At 39.9% G+C, this 21748-nt stretch overlaps 2 protein-coding genes across 8 annotated transcripts in view; both read left to right on the plus strand.

Moving 5' to 3' along the window:
- The window catches only part of prex1 (phosphatidylinositol-3,4,5-trisphosphate dependent Rac exchange factor 1), a 99535-nt gene extending 92298 nt beyond the window's left edge, over nucleotides 1–7237 (plus strand). Inside the window, exons 35-41 of one of the 2 annotated variants that reach the window (XM_023329927.1) lie at nucleotides 1061–1175; nucleotides 1877–1943; nucleotides 2045–2089; nucleotides 3676–3851; nucleotides 4021–4123; nucleotides 5139–5206; nucleotides 5298–7237. In XM_023329927.1, coding sequence (XP_023185695.1) covers nucleotides 1061–1175; nucleotides 1877–1943; nucleotides 2045–2089; nucleotides 3676–3851; nucleotides 4021–4123; nucleotides 5139–5206; nucleotides 5298–5340 — 617 coding nt within the window. In that variant the 3' untranslated portion in view covers nucleotides 5341–7237. The remainder of the gene's footprint in view (nucleotides 1–1060; nucleotides 1176–1876; nucleotides 1944–2044; nucleotides 2090–3675; nucleotides 3852–4020; nucleotides 4124–5138; nucleotides 5207–5297) is intronic. The other variant, XM_023330184.1, reaches the window with a different exon arrangement.
- A 2876-nt stretch (nucleotides 7238–10113) lies between these two features.
- The window catches only part of LOC102219691 (potassium voltage-gated channel subfamily KQT member 2-like), a 46353-nt gene continuing 34718 nt past the window's right edge, over nucleotides 10114–21748 (plus strand). For 3 of the 6 annotated variants that reach the window (XR_002752931.1, XM_023335894.1, XM_023335899.1), the window contains exon 1: nucleotides 10114–10843. Coding sequence is in view for 5 of the 6 variants with exons in the window: in XM_023335894.1 (XP_023191662.1) it covers nucleotides 10545–10843 (299 nt within the window). In the remaining variant the exon portion in view is untranslated. The remainder of the gene's footprint in view (nucleotides 10844–21748) is intronic. The other 3 variants (XM_023335887.1, XM_023335881.1, XM_023335877.1) reach the window with 2 other exon arrangements.

The following is a 21748-nucleotide window of genomic DNA, read 5'->3' on the forward strand; positions in this document are numbered from 1 at the left end:
ATAATGTAAAGTAAATAAATAATAAAGCATGACATCACTCAGAGCATAAAGCATAGAACTAGACTGAATAAATCTGGAGCATTGTTACTGATACTGATCTAGAATTGTTTTCAATATCAGGTCTAGTGCAGATATTGATATCATATCAGTGAATCTGTATTTATGAGTATTTATTGTTTGTTTGTTTTTTTTACCCCTCCAGGGGGTCTTTTGTGGGCTCTAGTGTCCCTTATATGATAGTAGGCTGACAGGAAACGGGGAAGGAGAGGGGGGAAGACATGCGGCAAATGTCGTCGGGTCCGGGAGTCGAACCCGCAACGGCCACGTCGAGGACTCAAGGCCTCCAAATACGGGTCGCGCTAACCACTACGCCACCACGGCACGCCCATGAGCAGATTTTTTACACACATTTACTAGTAAATGTGTGTAAAAACAAAGCGTATTTAATCTCTTTCAACCTGAAGAAACATTTATATTTTTAGTGACTATGAGTTAGAAAACCCTAAAACAAACTTCACATGAAGAAGCCATCTGAAATGGAAACCATTCATATACATTACAGTTCGACTTTAAATCATTTAAGAAACATCTTCCTCTCACACGTTCATCTACTGATGGCTTCAGTCGTTTTATGGGTTTAGATTGAAGCTCTTTATTGGACGCTTCCACCTCCCAACTCTCCTTTTAGTTCTCCATCAGTGTCGGTCAGAAGACATTCAGTCTGCCAAACAGCCATTCATTTTCCATATGGAAGTGCTAGCTGCAGTGCTAATCCAATCAAACAGCTCTGATTCTTCCAAGAGCTTCAAAGTGCAAAACAGCCCAGAGTCTCTGAGCTGGACACCCCAGTGGGTAAACATCGCCACCTGCTGGAAAACAGACCTCACTGCAAGTTAGGGGGAAGTCCAGAGCACCTTGGGGTTACAACAGCAGATTTTTCTATTTTTGGTTTTTCTGCTTAAAAAAAAATTATGGCTTATTTCTAGCCTTTATGCGGCTTTTTTAATTATCGGTGTCCCTGAAGCAGCATTGTTAAAAACCTGGATGCTTTGTTTCTCAGCGCTGGAGCGTCCAGATGGCGCTTCCCCGCAGGACAGCGTGGACATGGAGGAGTTCCAGCAGCGCATCAATGCCGTGTCCCTAGAGAAGGTCAAGGCCTACTACCGCAGACTCAGGTACACTCAGCTCAGATCACTCTGCTCACTCTGATGGAGCTCACTCTGATGGAGCTCACTGTGATGGCATTCTCATGCTTTTATTTCACAAACACAAATTAAACGCAGCATATTTCTTTACTTCTTCAAATAACTTCAATAAGGCTTAAAGTGTCATTATTTACTAAATAATGCAAAGTTGGCACTTTTAATGGACTTTTTATGAAATTTTTAGAGCAACTTTGCATTAAATGTTAAAATTTTATGTCAATATTTACCAAATGACACTTCATGACAACAATCATAAACATTCATAAATACTCCTTCATGTTTATAACAGGTGTTATGCCATATTTATGACAGTGTCATGTCAGTCTTATGCGCACCCCTTCAAATAAAGTATTACGTAATCTTTTAATTTTGCCAACATGTCTCTTCTAAATTTAAGCAATTTTTTGTAAGATTAGAATGCAGCTAAAATATACATTTCTTTTAAGGCTTTTTATCATCTTCACTAGGGGTGCCAATGAGTGTTGCGTGCTTTTCTTTTTAACATTCCTAACTCTGAATAAAACATGACATGAATTCCCAGAACCTGACTCATAACGCAGCATCAGAATTAGATGAACATGAAGTGGATCGTCTCTCTCTGTTTTCTGCCTCACTCAGACAAACAAGAGTCATTTTCTAACTGCTTCTAACTCCAGTGTGTGTTTCCACAGGGCTTTCTATCTGGAGAAGTCCAACCTCCCTACTGACTCCAACTCCACTGCGATGAAAATAGACCAGGTAAATCTACACATTCACTGCTGTACAGTACAATCCTCTGCAATCTGTCATCACAGTCAACTTTTATATCATGTTGTGACTGAATATAAATGCAAGCACAGATACTGGGCCTTGAAGTTAGAGACCTTCAGCCAAGCATTTCCAAAGTAAGAGGAACGATTTGTCTTCCTGTCCCCATGGAAACCATCCCCACCCCCACTAGCTTATCAAGACCTCCTAATTAACTCTGACTAACCTGAACGCATCAGCATCCTGCTCCAATTTAATTCCAGCCTGACCTCTAATGTCCCACACTGACTGTAGCTGAAATCAAATCTGTAGAGGATAGTCTTAATTTAATCTAGAGCATTTTGTATTTACAAGTTTTTATTTTTATTCTTTAAGAAACCTCAGGAATAAACCTCTGTTTGCTAAATATGATGATTTTTGTTAACAATCCAGATATTTATTGGTGCTCCGTCTTACAAACCAGTTACTGCACAGCAGTCTGTATGGAAATCTGTAAGTTTGGGTTTTTGTTACAATGATTTCTGATTTTTGTTATTCATTAGCTTTGATTGGCTCCACTGCCATTTTGCTCTTTTTTGTGTGATATTGGTGATATTGTTGTTTTTATCTCATTAATCTAGTAACAATCAGAGGAATTTAGAGTTTATTTTTACTTTTAAGGACAGAATCAATGTTGTAATCTTTTACATAATTAATCTTTCCTCAAGATTTCTGAAGATCTTGGAAAGTTTTTGATCAAGACTTTGACTACTTTTTGGATCATTTCAATACATCTAAAGCAGCAGTTACAGTCATGGTAAAGTGAATTAAACACCTCAATTAAACCTTGAAGGATAGATTCAGGCAATCCTCTGAACACAAGTTTAAATCCAGTCAAACCAGCTGTTTGTGTTCTGGACCAAATCTAGAACAAATCTTCTTATAGGAATGTAAAAGAAATAAACACAATTTGGTCCAACTCATCATAAAAGTGTGTGTAATATTCATAAGCACAGGGATTTTAAATGAAGCAGTTGCATTATTTCTGTCTAAAAACATTGTTAGAAGCATTGTATGGTGAAATATTAATGACACAATAAATATTTAAGTCTGCTTAAATATTATTTTGCAGCAGTAGCACCACATGGGCCTGTCAGTTGGCCAGAAATCGATCCATATATATTTACGTCTGTCTGCACTTCAAACTGTCACAGACAGCGTTTTCACTGACAAGAACTGTAGGAAAAGCTGCTAGAACACGCAACATGGCAGCAGCTGGAGTCTGAGAGCAAGTCCAGTCCAGGAATCTTCCAGTCCAGGAAGATATTTGGCATGACAAAATTCATTCTCAAGCGATCAGAAATTAATTTGTTTTAAAGAACAGTGGTTGGATTTGGTTGGTTGGATTGGCAGTTTTACATATCTGGGATTTTTGTTTGAACATTTAATTTTTTGGTAAATGTCCATTTTGGAGACTTCACCAAAAAGTCACTGACAATAAAATGAAAAAACAAACAGTCAAGAGAAATGTTTGACCTCCAGAGAGCTTGAAGAACGTTTGATCAACAAAGAAGTGGCTCTTAGGTAGTAAAGGGTAAAGTATGGATGTGTCAGAGCTTTTGCACAGAACGATATCTTTAAAGAAAGCAGTTCCGACATTGAATTGTAGGTAAATGACTTGCCAAGATGGCCTCCAGGTGAGACGTTACTGTGTCATTCTTTGACCCTGGTTTCTCTTTCATAGCTGCTCAGACCCCTAAACACCCTGGATGACCTCTGTCGGCTGATGCAGTCATACGTCAACGTGCGTCCGAGTGCGCAGGGCCACCCGTCGGGTGTCAGCGTGCTGTGTGTGTCCTCCGAACTGTGTAACCGGCTGGGAGCCTGCCACATCACCATGTGTGGCACCGGCATGCAGAGGTCAGGCTGCTGCTGCTGTGTTTCTCATTCTGCATAGTTCTAATATTTTTACAACAGCCTGCAGACGGTGATATGTAGAGAATCCCTGAGCATCAGCTGCTCTGTCTGAATCTTTCTGAATCCATCCTTAGATTACGGCAGTTAAAGTCTGACCTCATGTTGCTTTCAGATGTACCCTGAATGTGACCCTGGAGAAAGCGATGATCCTGGCCAGGAACCACGGCCTCCTGCCGCGCTGCCTCATGCAGACCATGGACATAATGAGGAAGCAGGTGAACCTCAGACAGGATTTAAGAAGTTATTATGCATCCCCTCCAATAAGATTTCTAATTATAATTAGGAATAAAGCTACAAAAGCTTTATGAAACCTTTAGATTTGCTTCTTTCCTAGATAGCACACTGCAAAACATAAAATCTTGCCAAGTCTTTTTTTCTAGTTTCTACTTCAAATATTTTAGTACACTTGAAATAAGACAAAACTAACTTAAAAGTAAGTTTTCACCAAGATAAATGTGCTTGCTATAATGAATAATTCTTAAGTCTGGATTTTCAGACGTAAGTCTGGATTTTCAGAAAGTGAAACCTTCTGAAACCTTCTTGGGAACCTGTCACTTATTTTAATGACTTATATTAGTGAATGTTTCTGGAACTTTCCTTTGGAACTGACAATAAACTGATTATGTTTCCCAAACAAACCAGGAACTTTGCTCATGTTCAGTTGTTACTTTCTAGAACTTGTCAACTACTTTCTTTGGAATAAATGATTGAAAATGTTTTACTTTTCTGGTTACTTTCCTGAACTTAGGAGCTACTCTCTCCAACAATTCAAGGGTCATTTCAAGCTTTCTGAACACAACTCTTGTTTTCCCACAACTTACCCTGCACTCCACCATCCACAAGTCATTAAGCAGGCTTTTTAAATTTTTTTATTTGGACCTTTAAGAAATTAACAAAAGTTACTTTTCCCAAACTTTTTCCAGAACTTCCAAAGTCCTTTCATGGAATTTAAAATCTACTTTCCCAAAACGTTTCCATTTTCTTTCATTAACTTTAATGAAACGTACTATTCATTTTTCTAGAACTTACACTGACCTTTAATGGACCATATTAAGGTAGTTTCCCTGAACTTAGAGGTTACTTTTAATATTTTAGGTTAATATTATTTAAATATTGAATAAATTGTACTGTTTTGGTACATTTTTCATCCGGTACAGAGTGATATTAGGAAATATAAAATGCTGTACCCTGAGGTTTTTCATGTGTAAATTATTTCTTTGGTTCTATCAGGGGGCAAGAGTGGAGCTGTCTGCTAAAAACCTGAAGGTGATGGACCAGATGCCGCCATCAGCTCCAAGGTATGCCTACACCGCACAGCTCCGCGTTATGCAATCATCAGCCCATAATACCCATATATGGTCATCTGAAAGCTCTTTCCTCTTTTTACAGGCTCTTCAAGTTGTGTTTGCCACCCTCAGATGGAGAACTATGAGAGCACTTCAGAGAATCTTTTCATAGGGAGGCGAATGCAGAAGTGGAGGACATTAGGAGAGGATGAGTTTAATTCTCATCTCTTCCTCTCAGTTTGACGCTGCCAGTAAAACAAGGACCAACCCGGTGTCTGCAGTACAAGCTAAGAAAGACGGTTCAGACAAACGATACAAGGGACAACGGACCAAATAAAGCCAGACTCCTGCGGCCAAAGCAAACTGGTCACGAATGCTTTGAGATTATCCTGGACAGTATTACTACGTCTGCCGTCTTCTGACGTGAATCTTACCTTACTTATTTAGAAGACGATGTTCTCATGGATCAGCTTGTGTTGTTAACTGGATTAACCAAACTACCTGTATTTGACCAACGTCTTAAATAACAATTTTTACCCACTTTGCCTTGGACTGCAAAATCCGGAGAACTGCCTCTCGCTCTGTCCGCGTGCTCCAGTGTTCCCCAGGGATCACAGTTCTGACCACAAGTCAAGAAGAACATTTTAGCTATGCTGGTAGACGCAGAAAGTCCAAAAGGCAGACAGAGAGATGGAAGTAGGGACTGAGGGGCCTGATGATAAAAAAGATGGCAGAGGGGGAGGAGGGAGTTGTTTTGAATTTTTTTCCCAGCCTGTTGCATGTGGTGACTGTGCAATTACTGTAGGTTTAGTTTAAGTACTGTATTGCTGCACAAAATGAAGGATAGCTATTTATTGTGTCCAGAAGGAGCGTTTTTATCGCTTACTTACTCGATATCAGGTATTAAAGAGTCTAAAAGCATTCCAGCCTATGTATTGATCAGTATTTAAAGACCAATGGCATGCCATTTCACTTGTTTTCTTTAGATGTACCTGCTTGTGTTTCATTTTATTTAATTGTGTGGAATTCAATTATGTCAGTAATTGCTTCATTAATAATCAGGGCAAGGGATGGAGTAACTAAAGCTAGCCAATGCAAATCAGGTCAAAATGTAAAACAAAGAAACCAAGTCAAAACGTTAAGTACTGAATCACTTAAAATATTAATATATTAATTAATCCAAATGTTGAAAGTTTGCCTTGTGTTTTCTGAAATCTGACTTTTAAATTGGCTCTTATGTTTGTTTGCTGTAGGTGTTCTGAAAGAAGCACATTGATTGGTCCATTCAGTGTTACACAAAGTACTGTAATCAGTTTTAGGATGACAAAAACAAACAAAAGGGATTGTATTGAGGATTGAAACACAGTAACATTAGTTTACTGGAGATTTTATTTTCTTGTAAATAAATACGTAACATTGTCAGAGCAGAAGATTGTGCAGTCATTACAGAATAATGCTATAAGTTATATTGGATTATTTTTATGGAAGTAATATAGTATATGAAACATATTTTTTATTGGTGACTGTGCATTTGAAGAGACGCTGCCTGCCTGTTTCCAGCATCACCGGATCTGCACCTTCTGTTTTTTGGTTGTTAAAAATGTTCTTCACCCAGAAACTTCTATGATTTGCTGCATTCTTTACGCTGGTTTCTGTTTACAGCCTGGTTCCATATTGACATGTTGTTATAATCCACCTTTTTACCTGGAGCTTGACTCATCCATCATTTTACATGATTAGACGTGCAGATATTTGTATCAACATATTTTCCTATATGATCTCAGTTCTGTACCTGAGGAAAAACCATTCAGTGATCTTGAAGCAGTCTCTGTTAGCACTGCAGGTTGCTAATGAGTGCAGCATGTTGGTATATCTGGACAAACTATTGTCTAATTCTGAAGGGTTTTTTTTGTATATATACTTCTGCAATTTTATGTTTGTTGAAAAATAACTGTACAAAGATATTCTTTTTGTTGAATCTTTCTAAAGTTATTGTAAATGGAATCTTAACAAGTTAGTAAATAAAATGTTCTCGTCATGACAGTTTGTTTTTTTCTAGTGGAACTCTGTCTCCGTTTTTCTTCAGTGTGTCCCACCCATTAATATGTTGCCTTTAAACTAATACCCATTACTGAACTCTGAAGGGAATCAGGATCGTTACATCTCTGCACTTACAATATGATGGTGAGTGAATGCTGCCGGCCTGTGATGAGGTTTCTTCTTTCACCTCTTCTGCTGAAGCGTTCTATATTCTCCCTGTCTATATTTTGCGTTATACACTGCCTGGCCAAAAAAAAAGTCACCACCAAAAAATGGTCACACTCTCTAATATTTTGTTGGACCACCTTTAGCTTTGATTACAGCCTGCATTCGCTGTGGCATTGTTTCAATAAGCTTCTGCAGTGTCACAAGATTTATTTCCATCCAGTGTTGCATTAATCTTTCACCAAGATCTTGTATTGATGATGGGAGAGTCTGACCACTGCGCAAAGCCTTCTCCAGCACATCCCAAAGATTCTCAATGGGGTTAAGGTCTGGACTCTGTGGTGGCCAATCCATGTGTGAAAAAGATGTCTCATGCTCCCTGAACCACTCTTTCACAATGTGAGCCCGATGAATCCTGGCATTGTCATCTTGGAATATGCCCGTTCCATTTGGGAAGACAAAATCCATTGATGGAATAACCTGGTCATTCAGTATATTCAGGTAGTCAGCTGACCTCATTCTTTGGGCACACAATGTTGCTGAACCTAGACCTGACCAACTGCAGCAACCCCAGATCATAGCACTGCCCACACAGGCTTGTACAGTAGGCACTAGGCATGATGGGTACATCACTTCACCTGCCTCTCTTCTTACCCTGATGCGCCCATCACTCTGGAACAGGGTAAATCTGGACTCATCAGACCACATGACCCTCTTCCATTCCTCCAGAGTCCAATCTTTATGCTCCCTAGCAAACTGAAGCCTTTTTTTCTGGTTAGCCTTACTGATTAGAGGTTTTCTTACGGCTACACAGCTGTTCAATCCCAACCCCTTGAGTTCCCTTCGCATTGTGCGTGTGGAAATGCTTTTGCGTTCACAATTAAACATACTCCTGAGTTCTGCTGTTGTTTTTCTTCGATTTGATTTGACCAAACGTTTAAGTAATCACCAATCACGATCATTCAGGATTTTTTTCCGACCACATTTCTTCCTGGAAGACGATGGTTCCCCACCATCCTTCCAGTTTTTAATGATGCGTTGGTTCTTAACCCAATTCTAGTAGTTTCTGCAATCTCCTTAGATGTTTTCTCTGCTTGATGCATGCCAATGATTTGACCCTTCTTAAACAGACTAACGTCTTTTCCACGACCACAGGATGTGTCTTTTGCCATGGTTGTTTAAGAAATGAGGAGTTACTCATTGCATCAGCTGGGGTTAAATAACTTGTTGCCAGCTGAAAGATAATCGCCTATGCAGTACTTATCCAATAGGAGGCTTGTACCTATTTGCTTAGTTAAATCCAGGTGGCGACTTTTTTTTTTGGCCAGGCAGTGTATGTTTAAAGTAGGTTAGCAGCAGATTGTTTACCAGTGCCATAAACCTGGTATGTGTTTGTAAGACTGACTTTTGTTAAATAGCACTCTTTCCATTCATTTATTTGTGGTTTTAATACCACAGATTCAATGGGTCTGATTGGGATTTCATGCTGTAGACCAACACAAAGTAGCACATATTACAAAGAGAAAAAACTGATATGCTTTTGTTAGCTTGTTTTTTTTACAAATCTGAAAAGTATATCATGCATTTATGATCATTTTCCTTTACTCTAATTCCCATACACCGCATCCATTTGCCTCCTGAAAGCCACAACATTACTAAAAAATAGATTAATCTCATCACAGGGTAGCATGTACTTAAAAATTCACACATCTAAAGCTAGCACCTTGAAATCTCCATTGAAAAGGTAAACTGCCCTTAAATGTGTTAATCACGTTTGGTGGTGGGGTTATTTAACATTGTGTTCTATGTAGTCTATTTTTTCTTGTGGAACATTTCTGTCAAACATTTCAGTCACTTCATTGTTTTGTGACTTGAGACCGATTAGGCTAACATAGCAGGAACCATTGGTTCTGGTTTCTGCAGTGGAAACGGAAGAACTAGAAATATTAACTAGCTAAAACAAAAAATGTTAATGTTATTTTACATGCTCATCTTCCTAATTGGCTGCCAGTCAAATTTTTCAAACTGCGTTGCACCTGAAGTTAGCATAACACGGCCAAGTAAAATCAGAAGGTATGAGGCAGAGGCAGCATTAATGGTAAACAAATAATTATTTAATAGAGAATACAAATGAAGAAAAAAAACATGTTAAATATGTTTCTTTACATATTTAGTATCTTTACACGATACTAAGATACTGCCCTGGATCTTTACACGTCCAGGGCGTGTAAAGATCCAACCCCCAAAGGAGGGTTGGATGTTCTATTTGCATTATTTTCTATGTTTACCTATGCTGGAAACTCCGTAATATAAAAATTATTTAATAATAATAATTAGACAGCACACCAGTAAACTATATGTAATAACGTCTTAATATCTTCATGAACGGGGCAGTTGCACAGAATCCCAATAAAGCTGATAAAATACATTTTTTGGTGACAATATTACGAAAATTGGATAAATGTATTTCTGTTTGAAGAGGACATAATTTTAAGTGTTTGCATAGACTTTTGTTTCATTATTGTTTCCAGTGAAATCCAGTCCTAATTCATCCTGACATATACCTTCTGGTATCCATTTCTCATAGTGTAGAAAGCTGCACATATGAATATTGCATAGTCCTGCATCATCCAATGAAAGCTTTCATTGTAGCGGCTCTCCTGGGCTGAAGTTGAGTGGAGAGAAACCGGGGTTACATCAGGCTGTGTTTTTAAGACCAGAGCAGATGTTTTTCACTAAAGTAGACTGATACCCGTTATTTCCTTCATATTGACAACTTGTAATGATTTTTTAATTTTATTTTATTTTATATTTTTGGACAATTTTCTGCATCAGCAACCAGAACAGAAAGCCTGATCTGCATGTTGGTTTTGAATTTTCATCCTAATGCACGTCTTAGTCATTAAAGCCATTACTTCTAGTTTGATCATGACTGTATTTCATGTGCATGCCTCCTGCTGTGCCAGTCAGGCTGCCGGAAGGGAAGAGAAGTAGACAGGACACACATTGGGTTTCTGCAGGGACCAACACGGACCTCATCCAGCAGCAGCACCAGCAACAGCAGCAGCAGCACACACCCCTCAGCCAGTGATGCATCCCCGCGGCAAGGACACTGACAACTCCTCAGAGTCGTCTTGACTTTAGGATGGTGCAGAAATCCCTCAACGGCGGGGTTTACCCAGCTGAAGCCGGAGAGAAAAAGCACAAAGTCGGCTTCGTCGGCTTGGACCCCGGCGCTCCGGAATCCACCAGAGACGGGGCGCTGCTCATTGCGGGCTCGGACAGCACCAAGCGGGGCGGCATCCTCAGCAGACCCAGATCCAGTATCTCCTGCGGGAGACCCAGACCGTCGAAGAAAAATGCCAGCTACCGGAAACTACAGAGTTTCCTCTACAACGCGCTGGAGAGACCGCGGGGATGGGCGTTCGTCTACCACGCTTACGTGTAAGTGCTGTCCAGTTTTACTTGGCTTTTTTAAATGATTTTTTGTGTCGGTTATCGTGGCCTTTCTGACTGATTCGGGGTGGGGGAAGCTTGGTGGAGTTTGGGGAGTCTATGGCGCATGTCAGGTTAACTCCAGCTGTGGTCTGATCACCTGCAGTCAGTCAGTCAGTCAGTCAGTCAGTCAGTCAGCCAGTCTGTCTGTTCGCTGTTTCAGCCTCCAGTTCTGCTCCTTCAAGCTGATTCTAACACGTGTTGTCATGATGCGGCAGCTTTCAGCACCGCTCTGTGCGGACAGCTCCGGGCCGCCTCGGTACTTCTGTCCGAACATCGCAGAGAGGTTCTGCTCCGGCATGACTCCACACTTATCCAGCGACCGCTTTCTGCAGTCAAACTGAAGCTTTATGGGGTTTAAACGACTACAAGAACTTTGGTTTATGTCTTTGCGACTCAAGGTAAAGGTGGCCTGGGTTCTTATTTCCTTTTTATGATTTGTTCTGATCATGAAGAAGACAGGTTACATATATATATATATATATATATATATATATATATATATATATATATATATATATATATATATATATATATATATATATACACTGCTCAAAAAAATAAAGGGAACACTCAAATAACACATCCTAGATCTGAATGAAAGAAATATTCTCATTGAATACTTTGTTTTGTACAAAGTTCCATTTGCACAACAGCAGGTGAAATTGATTGTCAATCAGTGTTGCTTCCTAAGTGGACAGTTTGATTTCACAGAAGTTTGGTTTACTTGGAGTTATACTGTGTTGTTTAAGTGTTCCCTTTATTTTTTTGAGCAGTGTATATATATTCAGTATTACTCAAATACTACTCAAATTTTAACTTTCACGGAGGTATTTCAATCAGTAAAAATAACAAATTAACAAAATGTTTTTTTGCACTGCAGGTAAAGAATCAGTAAAATGTTATTTTGAACAAAAAAAAGGAACTGATTAAGCAAACAGTTGGAAAAAACCATTAAACGGTAAAATTCTGCACATTTTAGGTTCCCAGGTTGGATCTGGGCCCAAGGAGCAAAGAACTAAATCTTTCTCCTCATAGTTTAGATCTGCTACTGAGAAGATTTATTAGCTACCAGATTCCTGATGACCTGAGGTGACTAAATATTAGAAGAACAACAACAAAAAAAACAGTAATGCGATGTAAAAATTTGTACTTTGACATGCAGAGTCAGAAGAGATTCTATATGATGTTGTCTTTTTTCCAGGTTGAGACCCCAGATTAGAGCTGCAGCTGGTTGATAAACTTTGACTGAGCCATTACACAGTAATCTCACCTACTGAAAGTGAAATCATCCACATATTTTTTCTTCTGTCAGATTTTTGCAAGTTTGTATTTGGCAGACGCATTAATAGACTTTAAGAGGCTGTTAAGGTTTAGGTTTGATTAGTGGCATCTAGTTTTCTGGCATTTTAGTTCTGCATCATTAAGTCAAGCTGAGTTCTTGGTTCTTGGATCAAAAAAAGTTTTGTCTTTCCTGCATTAAACTGAAGGAGGCTTAATGAAAAAGATGATGAAGAAGCAACAGGAAGTTGTGCATCATCAGTGATGATGTAATAACAGTGTAATTAGAGCCTGACTAGACAAGAGTGCCATGAGGAACCCCACATTAAAACCATGATGTTTAATTCCCTGATTTCTAAATACCAAGTAAAACAAAAACTCTGTCAAGTGAAAATTGAACATATTGTAACCTCTGTTGAGGGCTCAATGAAGACATACGGGGTTAGATAGCCAGAACATTCACAACTTTAATGGCGGAACACACAGGTCTTTTCATTCGGACAGATAGCCTATTCGCTCACGGTTCGCCCTCTTCTCTGCCGCCAAGCCTCATGGGAAAAACACAAAACAACATAACAGCACCCTTTAACCGCTACAATATTTACAGTAAAACCTCAGAATGGATTTCATGTTCTCTTCAGCATCACATTCATTCAGTTCAGAACTGAGATCCAGTAAAATCAACACTGAATCTTTTCATGTATCACTGTCAGGGTTTAATAAACTGTAATAAGTTCAAAGTTTACAATTACATTAAAATAATCTCTATAAGAGAACAATGTCATACTTATTCAAAGCCTTTAAAGTCTGTGATCTGTTCTTTCTAGTTAAATAAATTTATTTTGCTATTTCATTTTCTGAAACAAAATGAGCGAGTAAACAACAGATGGATGTTTTGCTAAAGATGTAGCACAATAATTTAAGATTAAATCTGTTAAAATAGTCAGAAGAATTATAGCACAAGGTTCCCCTAATGCTTTTCATAATTAAAAATAAATAGGTCTGAACTCTTTTTAATTTATAGATGCCTAATGTAGAACTTTGAAAAAGTTTAAACACCTCCTGATATTTTGCATCTCGGATCTTCAGCACTCAATTTACTTTTAATGAATTTATAAACTCGGTTTTTCCAAATTAAGAGCTGAAAAGTACAAAAATTCAAATTCATTAAGTACTCCTGCCCTGCTGCCATCACAGCGCTGTCTCCCAGATTTACACACACTGACATGTAGTTCAGCCAAACACTGAACACTTTCTTTATTTTTTATTTTCTGGGAAAGACAGAAACTAAAACTTCACTTTCAGGTGACTGACTGAACAGAGCTGTGAGATTTATTTCATATATTGTTTTGCTTTATTGTCTCCTGTATTAATCTGTCCTCATGATGCTGCATCTTATCTGTTCTCTCTTTTTTATTTTCCTGCAAAAAAGCAACTTTATTATTTGCATATTGCATACTTTCTTTCAATTCACAAACGTGCACAAACTTTATGTGGCCAATCACAAGGTTTCTTCATAAAATACATCGAAGTTCGTTTCTGACGTAAGGAAATATAAAAAGCTCCTGAGTGTCTTCATGTAGTTTAGACCTCCTGTGGTTTGTACAGTGCTCAGATGAAAACAGGTTTGGATTTGTTTCAAAGCGTGCATCGCTTTTTGCTTTGGTCAGATATTGAACTGCGATCGCCAACCAGCTGAGAAAATGGCCACAGCAGCAATCAGGCTCCACTGGGATCCTGGAGACCCAGCACACACACACACACACACACGCACACACCCCGCACACACACCCCCACGTGCGCATGCACACGTGCGCACACACAGTACTAGGGGACTTTTGAAATATTAACGGTTTTCTGCTCCAGTAGCAGCAAGCAGTTTTTTAACAGCCGCTTTGCTCTCTGACCGACCTGCGCTGACCAGTGTTGTTCTTTGTTTGAATGTTACTATTTCTAATGGGATTCAGGTGATTAAATCTGATTTTACTGGTAAATGTAACTGAAGAAAGCAGGGCTGTCACAAAGTGAAGCTTCACACAGAAAACATTCAATCTCAATCTTATTGCAAAGGATTTCTGCAGCAAACCAGAACTTTGTGCATTTGTTTTATGAATTATTCATATCCGTCACACTTCATTTAATCTTCCGACTCGTTGCTTCAGCCCTGATGATTTATAAAGCTATCGTGGAGACATCAGTCACGTGTTTTCCAGCCTTCTTCCTTCGTTTCCCTCGGATGTAAAAGAAAAAGCTTTTGCCAAACTAAATGACATCTTTGGATGGCATCTGTTTTCTCATTTTAAAGTCTGTGACGTCTCAGTATGTGGCGCATTAGTTTGGTACAAACTCCATTCTTGTTGTTTGTGTCTGTACTTTTTTTTTTTTTTTTTTGCTGTGTTTTGTCTTCTTTTCTGAGAGCCAGTCTCTTTTTTCTGCCAGGATGTAACACTGACTTTTCAAGCAGCAGCAGCAAATATGAGGTTTTGTTTGATAAGCAGAGCAGTAGCACTGTTAATAATAACTCATGTTGTCAGCTTATGTACAAACCTTAGTTTGTACATAAGCTGACAACATGCAGCAAGTTAGCTACCATGGGAAGTTAGAACAGGAGTTTTTTAAGAATATTCTAACACAGTCTGGATGTTCTGCCCCCACTGTGTTTCCAAGTAACAGTTGTGCAGATAGATAAACTCTCAGACGATTGTCAGGCGTATGTCCCTTTAATTGACGTTGCTTTCAATTGCCAAAAGAGTGAAACTACAAATAAAGATGAAAAACATGAATTAGAATACCACAGTATTCAAATCATACAAATAGTAAGGGCACAAATGCTTAATACTGTGTAAATACACAATCAGCCTTACAAACATCATCCTTTTACATCATAAATGCCCACAAATATAGCTCAATGTTGTCTCAGATGTAATAAAATAACACAAAATACTTACAAGCAGTGCTTTCTCTAAAGAACAAAACAGGATGAAGAATGATTAAATGAAGACTGATAAACTGCCTCTGTCAGCCATTATACATGTGTTTCTGAACTCATTCTACTGTTCAATAACAAACTTAACATGAAAACACCACCACCTGCTGGCTGGGAAGAATTACTGCCAGCACACTCCCCACCTGACATCATAAGATGTCACCTTATGTTCAACTAGTGTCCTCGCCACAGGTGTTTTTCAGAAGGAGAACTCCAGTAACTGGCCTCAAGAAGGTCTTACATGTACCTCCAGAACTGATTTTTATTTCAAGCTTCCTAACATTTCCATCTTGGCTAGGGAAGGTATTAACTGCAATGCCCATGGGCCACTGGTTCCTCTTGGCTTGACAGTCCTTTAAAAGCACAAGATCTCCAACTTGAAAATTAGGCTTCTCTGATTGCCACTTTCGTCGCGGTTGCAAGGTAGGCAAGTATTGACTCCTCCAACGATGCCAAAAAACATTCGAGAGATGTTGCACCTGCCTCCACTGATGTCTGTAAAGACCTCCACTCTCAAAGTCTCCAGGTGGTATAGAAGAATCCCCAGTCTTTTGGGTAAGGAGGGTAGCAGGTGTGAGAATAAAGGGACAATCAGGATCAGAAGAGACTGGAGTTAAAGGTCGAGAGTTCACAATGGCAGTTACCTCAGCTAGAAAGGTAACTAGCACTTCGTGGGTGAGATGCTGAGTTGGAGTACTTGACAACATGGAATCTAGTATGCGCTTTGTGATGCCGATCATGCGCTCCCAACTTCCTCCCATGTGTGAGGCATGCGGTGGATTAAAAATCCATGTACACTCATTTTCATTTAAGAAATTCTGACTTCCTCGACTGTTGCAGCGTGTTGGAGTTATGCCAAGTTCCTTGCATGCTCCTAGGAAGTTAGTTCCACAGTCGGTAAAGAACTTTGTTGAGTGGAAGGGAACATCAATCTCCTCAGATATCATGTCAGCAATCTCAATGGCAAGGACAGCAGCACAAAGTTCTAACCTCGGGAAGGTAACTTCTTTTTGTGGAGCAAGTTTTGCTTTGCCAAACATGAAACCAAGTTCACTTTTGCCTTCCGCATCTGAAATCTTGACATAAGCCACGGCAGCAATTGCCTTAGTAGAGGCATCACAGAACATGCACAATTCTCTGTTTGTTGCATTATGAAATGAAAGGGAGGTGTACTGTCTAGGGATCCTCATTTGTTCAAGATGTTTTAGAGATGCACTCCATGCACTCCATTCCTGTAGATTCCTATCTGGAAGTGGGTCATCCCAGTTGATGGTTTCAGTTGAAAGCTCTCTTAGAAGGGCTCTACCTTGAATACTCACAGGGGCTGCGAATCCAAGCGGATCGTACAAACTGTTTACAGTTGACAGCACTCCTCTACGTGTATAAGGTTTCTCTTCATTTGAGACTTGAAACGTAAACTCGTCTGTGTTGATGTCCCAACTTATTCCAAGGCTGCTTTGCATTGGTGGAGGATCTGTTCCAAGGTTGAGGTCTTTAAGGTCCTTTGCCAGGTCCTCCTTGGGAAATGCTTTCATCACATCAATATCATTAGATGCAATCTTGTGCAACTTTAAATTGGATGTAGCCAAAGTTTGTTGAGCATTTTTGACAACGGAGATCGCCTCATCACTCGATGAAAAGGAGGCAAGGCCATCATCAACGTAGAAGTGACGTTCTACAAGATGTCTTGTTGTGTTGTCTTGTTTCTCCTGGTCTTCTGATGCACGACGAAGCCCATAGGTTGCAACTGCAGGCGACGGACTGTTGCCAAAAACGTGAACAGTCATGCGAAACTCCACAATTGGTTGTTCCGTGTCATTGTTTTCATGCCAAAGAAATCATAAGAAGTTCCGATGGTCCTCTCTGATGACAAAGCAATGGAACATCTGCTTAATATCAGCGGCCACTGCTACTCGTTCTTCTCTGAGACACATTAGAACACCTAAGAGACTGTTTTTAAGATTAGGGCCTGTAACAGGAACGTCATTGAGTGACAATCCATCATGACGTGCACTGGAGTCAAACACAATCCGAATTTGGTCTAACTTGCGAGGGTAATAAACTCCAAAGAAAGGGAGATACCAGCACTCCTGTTCTTTGAGAGGGGGTGCCAATTCTGCATGGCCATTATCGAGTATAGTTTGCATAAATTGTAGGAAGTGTTCTTTCATTTTAGGACGTTTATTCAGAATATGGCGAACAGAAGTAAGGCGCTGTGTAGCCTGCTGCCTATTGTTGGGAAGACACGGCCTAGGGGAACGAAAGGGTAGTGGAGCAACCCAACTATTTGAACTATCTTGAAAGACTGCCCTGTTCATTATCTGGAGAAAAGCTCTTTCTTCTTGTGAGAAGCCAGGTTTCTCATCTGAGCTTGTTTGTTGAAAGATTGTTTCTCCTATGTCTGTGATGTCGGACCATTTTATCTTTGTAGATGTGCAGAAACTGACCTTTTGAGGAACTGGGGAATCAAAGCCTTCTGCCACCTGAATAGCATTCTTACACGGTAGAAAGTGACTGGGCCGACCATTATCCAGAAAATTGGTTTTGAAGACATTTGCATAGTCAGGTTTGTGTGCCCCGCCGAGACAAGCATCTCCAACTATGACCCATCCAAGAGCCAGCTTCTGAGCGAATGGGGCATTTAGAGGTCCATTACGTTGGTCAATAACCTTATGTGCTTGGACAACATCTCTCCCTATGAGAAGCGAGATGCTAGCGTCTGGATCCAGCTTGGGAATTTCTGCAGCTATGTCCTGTTGGTGGGAATGGTGTTGAGCAGCTTCAGGCGTTGGAATTTCATTCCGATTGTCTGGAAGCATATCACACTTGATAAGCGTCTCTAGCAACAGATGTGACTGGCAATCCACTGATTCCACAACGAAGTTGTGAGCTCTTCTCCCCATTACTTCTTCAGTTCCTGCACAAGTCTTTAGCTTGTAAGGATAAGATTTCCTTGTAATACTGAAGGCATCAAAGACTGAAGATCTAGCAAGGGACCTGTTACTTTGGTCATCTAAGATTGCATATGTTTTCAGCTTCTTCTCAGGAGACCCCTTTGGATAGATGAACACGGGACAGATTTTGGCACAAGAATGACTTTCAATTTCACTTCCACATACTTGTGTACAGGTAGAGATAGCAGTAGGTGATGGTTGATCTTGCTCCCCACCGTGAACGTCCACTGGCTGCCTTACAGCTAGTGGTGGTTTTGTTGCCCAAACTGCTGGACCAGGATGAAGGGCTGAAACATGACTGTTGATGCCACATTCTGCACAGCTTATCTCTGTACTACAATTCTTAGCCTGGTGATTGGTAGAGGCGCAACATCTGAAGCATATTGAGTTCTTTTAAAGGTAGATCTTTCCTTCCTCAAAGGGCATTTCTCTGAATGCTCTACATGTTTTCAGTGCATGGGGTTTTCTGTGGATGGGACATTCTTTATCTACATCCGCAATCTTTGTCTCAGCCATAGGTTTTACTTGAGAGTTTACAACTTCTGTCCGATAGGTTCTTTCCTGCTGTGTCTTTCCTGATATTTAAACATCTTGAGAGGTGCTGGTGGTTGCTGGACTGAATGTCTAAAACTGGGATCATTGCACATTTTTGCTTCACTGGAAACAAAGTTGGCAAATACAGAAAATGGTGGAAACGACACAGAATGTTTTTCTTTGTATTTAGTCCCATGGTTCATCCACTTTTCTTGTACTCCAAAAGGTAATTTATCGACTACAGGGTGGATTCCCCTTGCTATGTCAAGGTAGAGTAGACCTGGTATGTAACCTTCACTCTTTGCTGAGTCGATCTCCAGTAGAAGGTCTGCAAGTTCTCTCAGGAAATGTGGATCTTTGTTTGAGATCTTAGGGAACTGTAGCATCCGATCTAACAGTGCCCTTTCTAAGGCTTCAGGAGAGCCATAACATTCTTGTAGTCTGTCCCAAACTTTAAGCAACCCTTGTTCAGGATTATTGACATGCACTGCTTTTAGACACTCTGCGTACTTCACAGACTCTGGGCCAAGCCATTTGATCAATAAGTCCAGTTCTTCACTGGCAAACAAATGTAAGTTACGGATTGCATTCTCGAAAGAGGATTTCCAAGACCAGTAGTCTCCTGGTTTGTCACTGAACTTCCTTAGTCCTCCAGTGAGTAGCTCACTTCTAGCCAGGAACCTCATTAGTTCAGACATGTTAACTTGGTCTTTTGATTGGACGTCATGTTTGAAGCTTGGTGACGTTTTAAGTACAGGGTTACACTGGGATAGTTGAGGAACAGCTTCATGATTGATTGAAATGTTTGATGGAAGAACATAGTCTTTCAGAGTTCTTGTTTGGGTTGACAAAATGTCATGGCTGCAGGTAGTTCATTGTACTCTAGAATATCAAATGGAGTTACACTACCTTTTAAGACAAGTTGTTCTTTCACATAATTGCCAGTGCGTTCTAAAGAGTCATCATTTTGCTGCTCTGGTCGAGACATATGTTCTTCTTCATTAGCAGCTGCCTAATAAACGTTTGCCTCAGCATGAGCTGCCTCTGCATCACACTGGTGTTGAAGAACCAGTAATGTGGCTTCCAGTTCTGCTTTCTTAACTTTCATTGCAATTTCCTTTTTAGCAAATTCTACTCTAGTGTGAGCTGCTTCAGCTTTCGCCCTTGCATTTACAGCAGCCATGCTTGCAGACGACTTACTTGAATTTGACAGGTGTGTCTTGCTGGAGCGAGTTGACGAAGCCTTTCCAGCTTCTTGAGACATCTTTAGTTTATATAGTAGATCTTCGACGTAAACATTCACTGCTTGTTGTGTAGATCTGTGCTTTTTCACTGTTCTGCCCCCACTGTGTTTCCAAGTAACAGTTGTGCAGATAGATAAACTCTCATACGATTGTCAGGCGTATGTCCCTTTAATTGACGTTGCTTTCAATTGCCAAAAGAGTGACACTACAAATAAAGATGAAAAACATGAATTAGAATACCACAGTATTCAAATCATGCAAATAGTAAGGGCACAAATGCTTAATACTGTGTAAATAACATGTCACAATCAGCCTTACAAACATCATCCTTTTACACCATAAATGCCCACAAATATAGCTCAATGTTGTCTCAGATGTAATAAAATAACACAAAATACTTACAAGCAGTGCTTTCTCTAAAGAATAAAACAGGATGAAGAATGATTAAATGAAGACTGATAAACTGCCTGTGTCAGCCATTATACATGTGTTTCTGAACTCATTCTACTGTTCAATAACTAGTGATGTGTCGGTCGCGAACGATCCGGCTCTAAGAGCCGGCTCTTTGAAGTGAACGATTGGAACCGGCTCCACAATGGGAGCCGTTTTAGGATCCTATTTGGGAGCCGGGTTTTTTTCTACAGTATATCCCTGTCTCTCCGCCTCCCTGTCATTGTGCTTGTGCTCTGCAAGTGCCAGAGCCGATAGTTTTTCCCTGCGGCGTTTTTTTTGTCCTGCGGTGCCTCACTGTCTCTCCGCCCCTTCTCCCTCTCATTGCGCGTTTTGCTCTTCTGCCAGTGCTAGAGCGGAGAGTTTTATTTCCCTCGGTCGGTCCACTGCCCTCATGTCAAGCGTGTGCTCCACACATCTGACCAATCACACATAGTTTCAATTAATAATGTGGCGGGAAAACACTGAAAAAAAAAGTTTATCTCCACTTTTTTTGTGGAAACGGCAGGCAATTGGCCAAGCTGTATAGCTTTCGTGTTTATGTACAGACACTCACTCAGCGGTCAAGAAGCACGACAGAAAGAAGGGGAGTCAGTGTGAGAACTGAATAGGTGAAAATAATGAGTGACAGAAAACGGAGCAAGATTTGGACTCATTTTAATGATACATCAAGCTCCAGGGCAGAGTGCAGACTGTGCAAAGTCAGCATTTCCTATCGTGCAGGCTCGACAAACAACCTGCACAGGCACATGCGGACATCACACGCATCGGTATTGCTATAGCATTGTTATGCGGCATTTTTACTCATCATAAGTGCTTAACAATGTCAATAATGAAACAAAATATTATAAAATTAGGTTTAAGCTATTAATTAATTAATAATGTCAAAAATATATATGGGGAGCCGTTTGGGAGCCGAAAGAGCCGGCTCTCCACAGTAAGAAGAGCCATTAGAGCCGCATCTCGAAAAGGAGCCGAAAATCCCATCACTATCAATAACAAACTTAACATGAAAACACCACCACCTGCTGGCTGGGAAGAATTACTGTCAGCACATTGGAAAAAGTGGAATTTGTTTTTATTCATTTCTACAGTAGATACTGAAAAATACTTGTGTTTCCTGAGATATCTAGTGACTTTCCCCCTCTGAAATGTACAAATTTGTTTCTAGAACTCAGTTGCTTAGGCAGCTCTGAAACTGAAATCAAATGTGGTTTTTAAACAACAGTTTAACAAAAGTTTTTCAAATTTATGTTGTATTTTATTTTTGTAAACTAGTTAATCTTAGAATGCTTTTATAGTGTCACATAATCTGAAATGGAACTGATGTATTTTAGATCCGTTGCTAAAAGAAAAATCACTGAAAAAGCTTTTTCTAACCTGAAACCAAACTTCTTCAACATAA

This window comes from Xiphophorus maculatus, chromosome 1 (genome assembly GCF_002775205.1).
Source record: "Xiphophorus maculatus strain JP 163 A chromosome 1, X_maculatus-5.0-male, whole genome shotgun sequence".
In the NCBI taxonomy this organism is placed as follows: domain Eukaryota; kingdom Metazoa; phylum Chordata; class Actinopteri; order Cyprinodontiformes; family Poeciliidae; genus Xiphophorus; species Xiphophorus maculatus.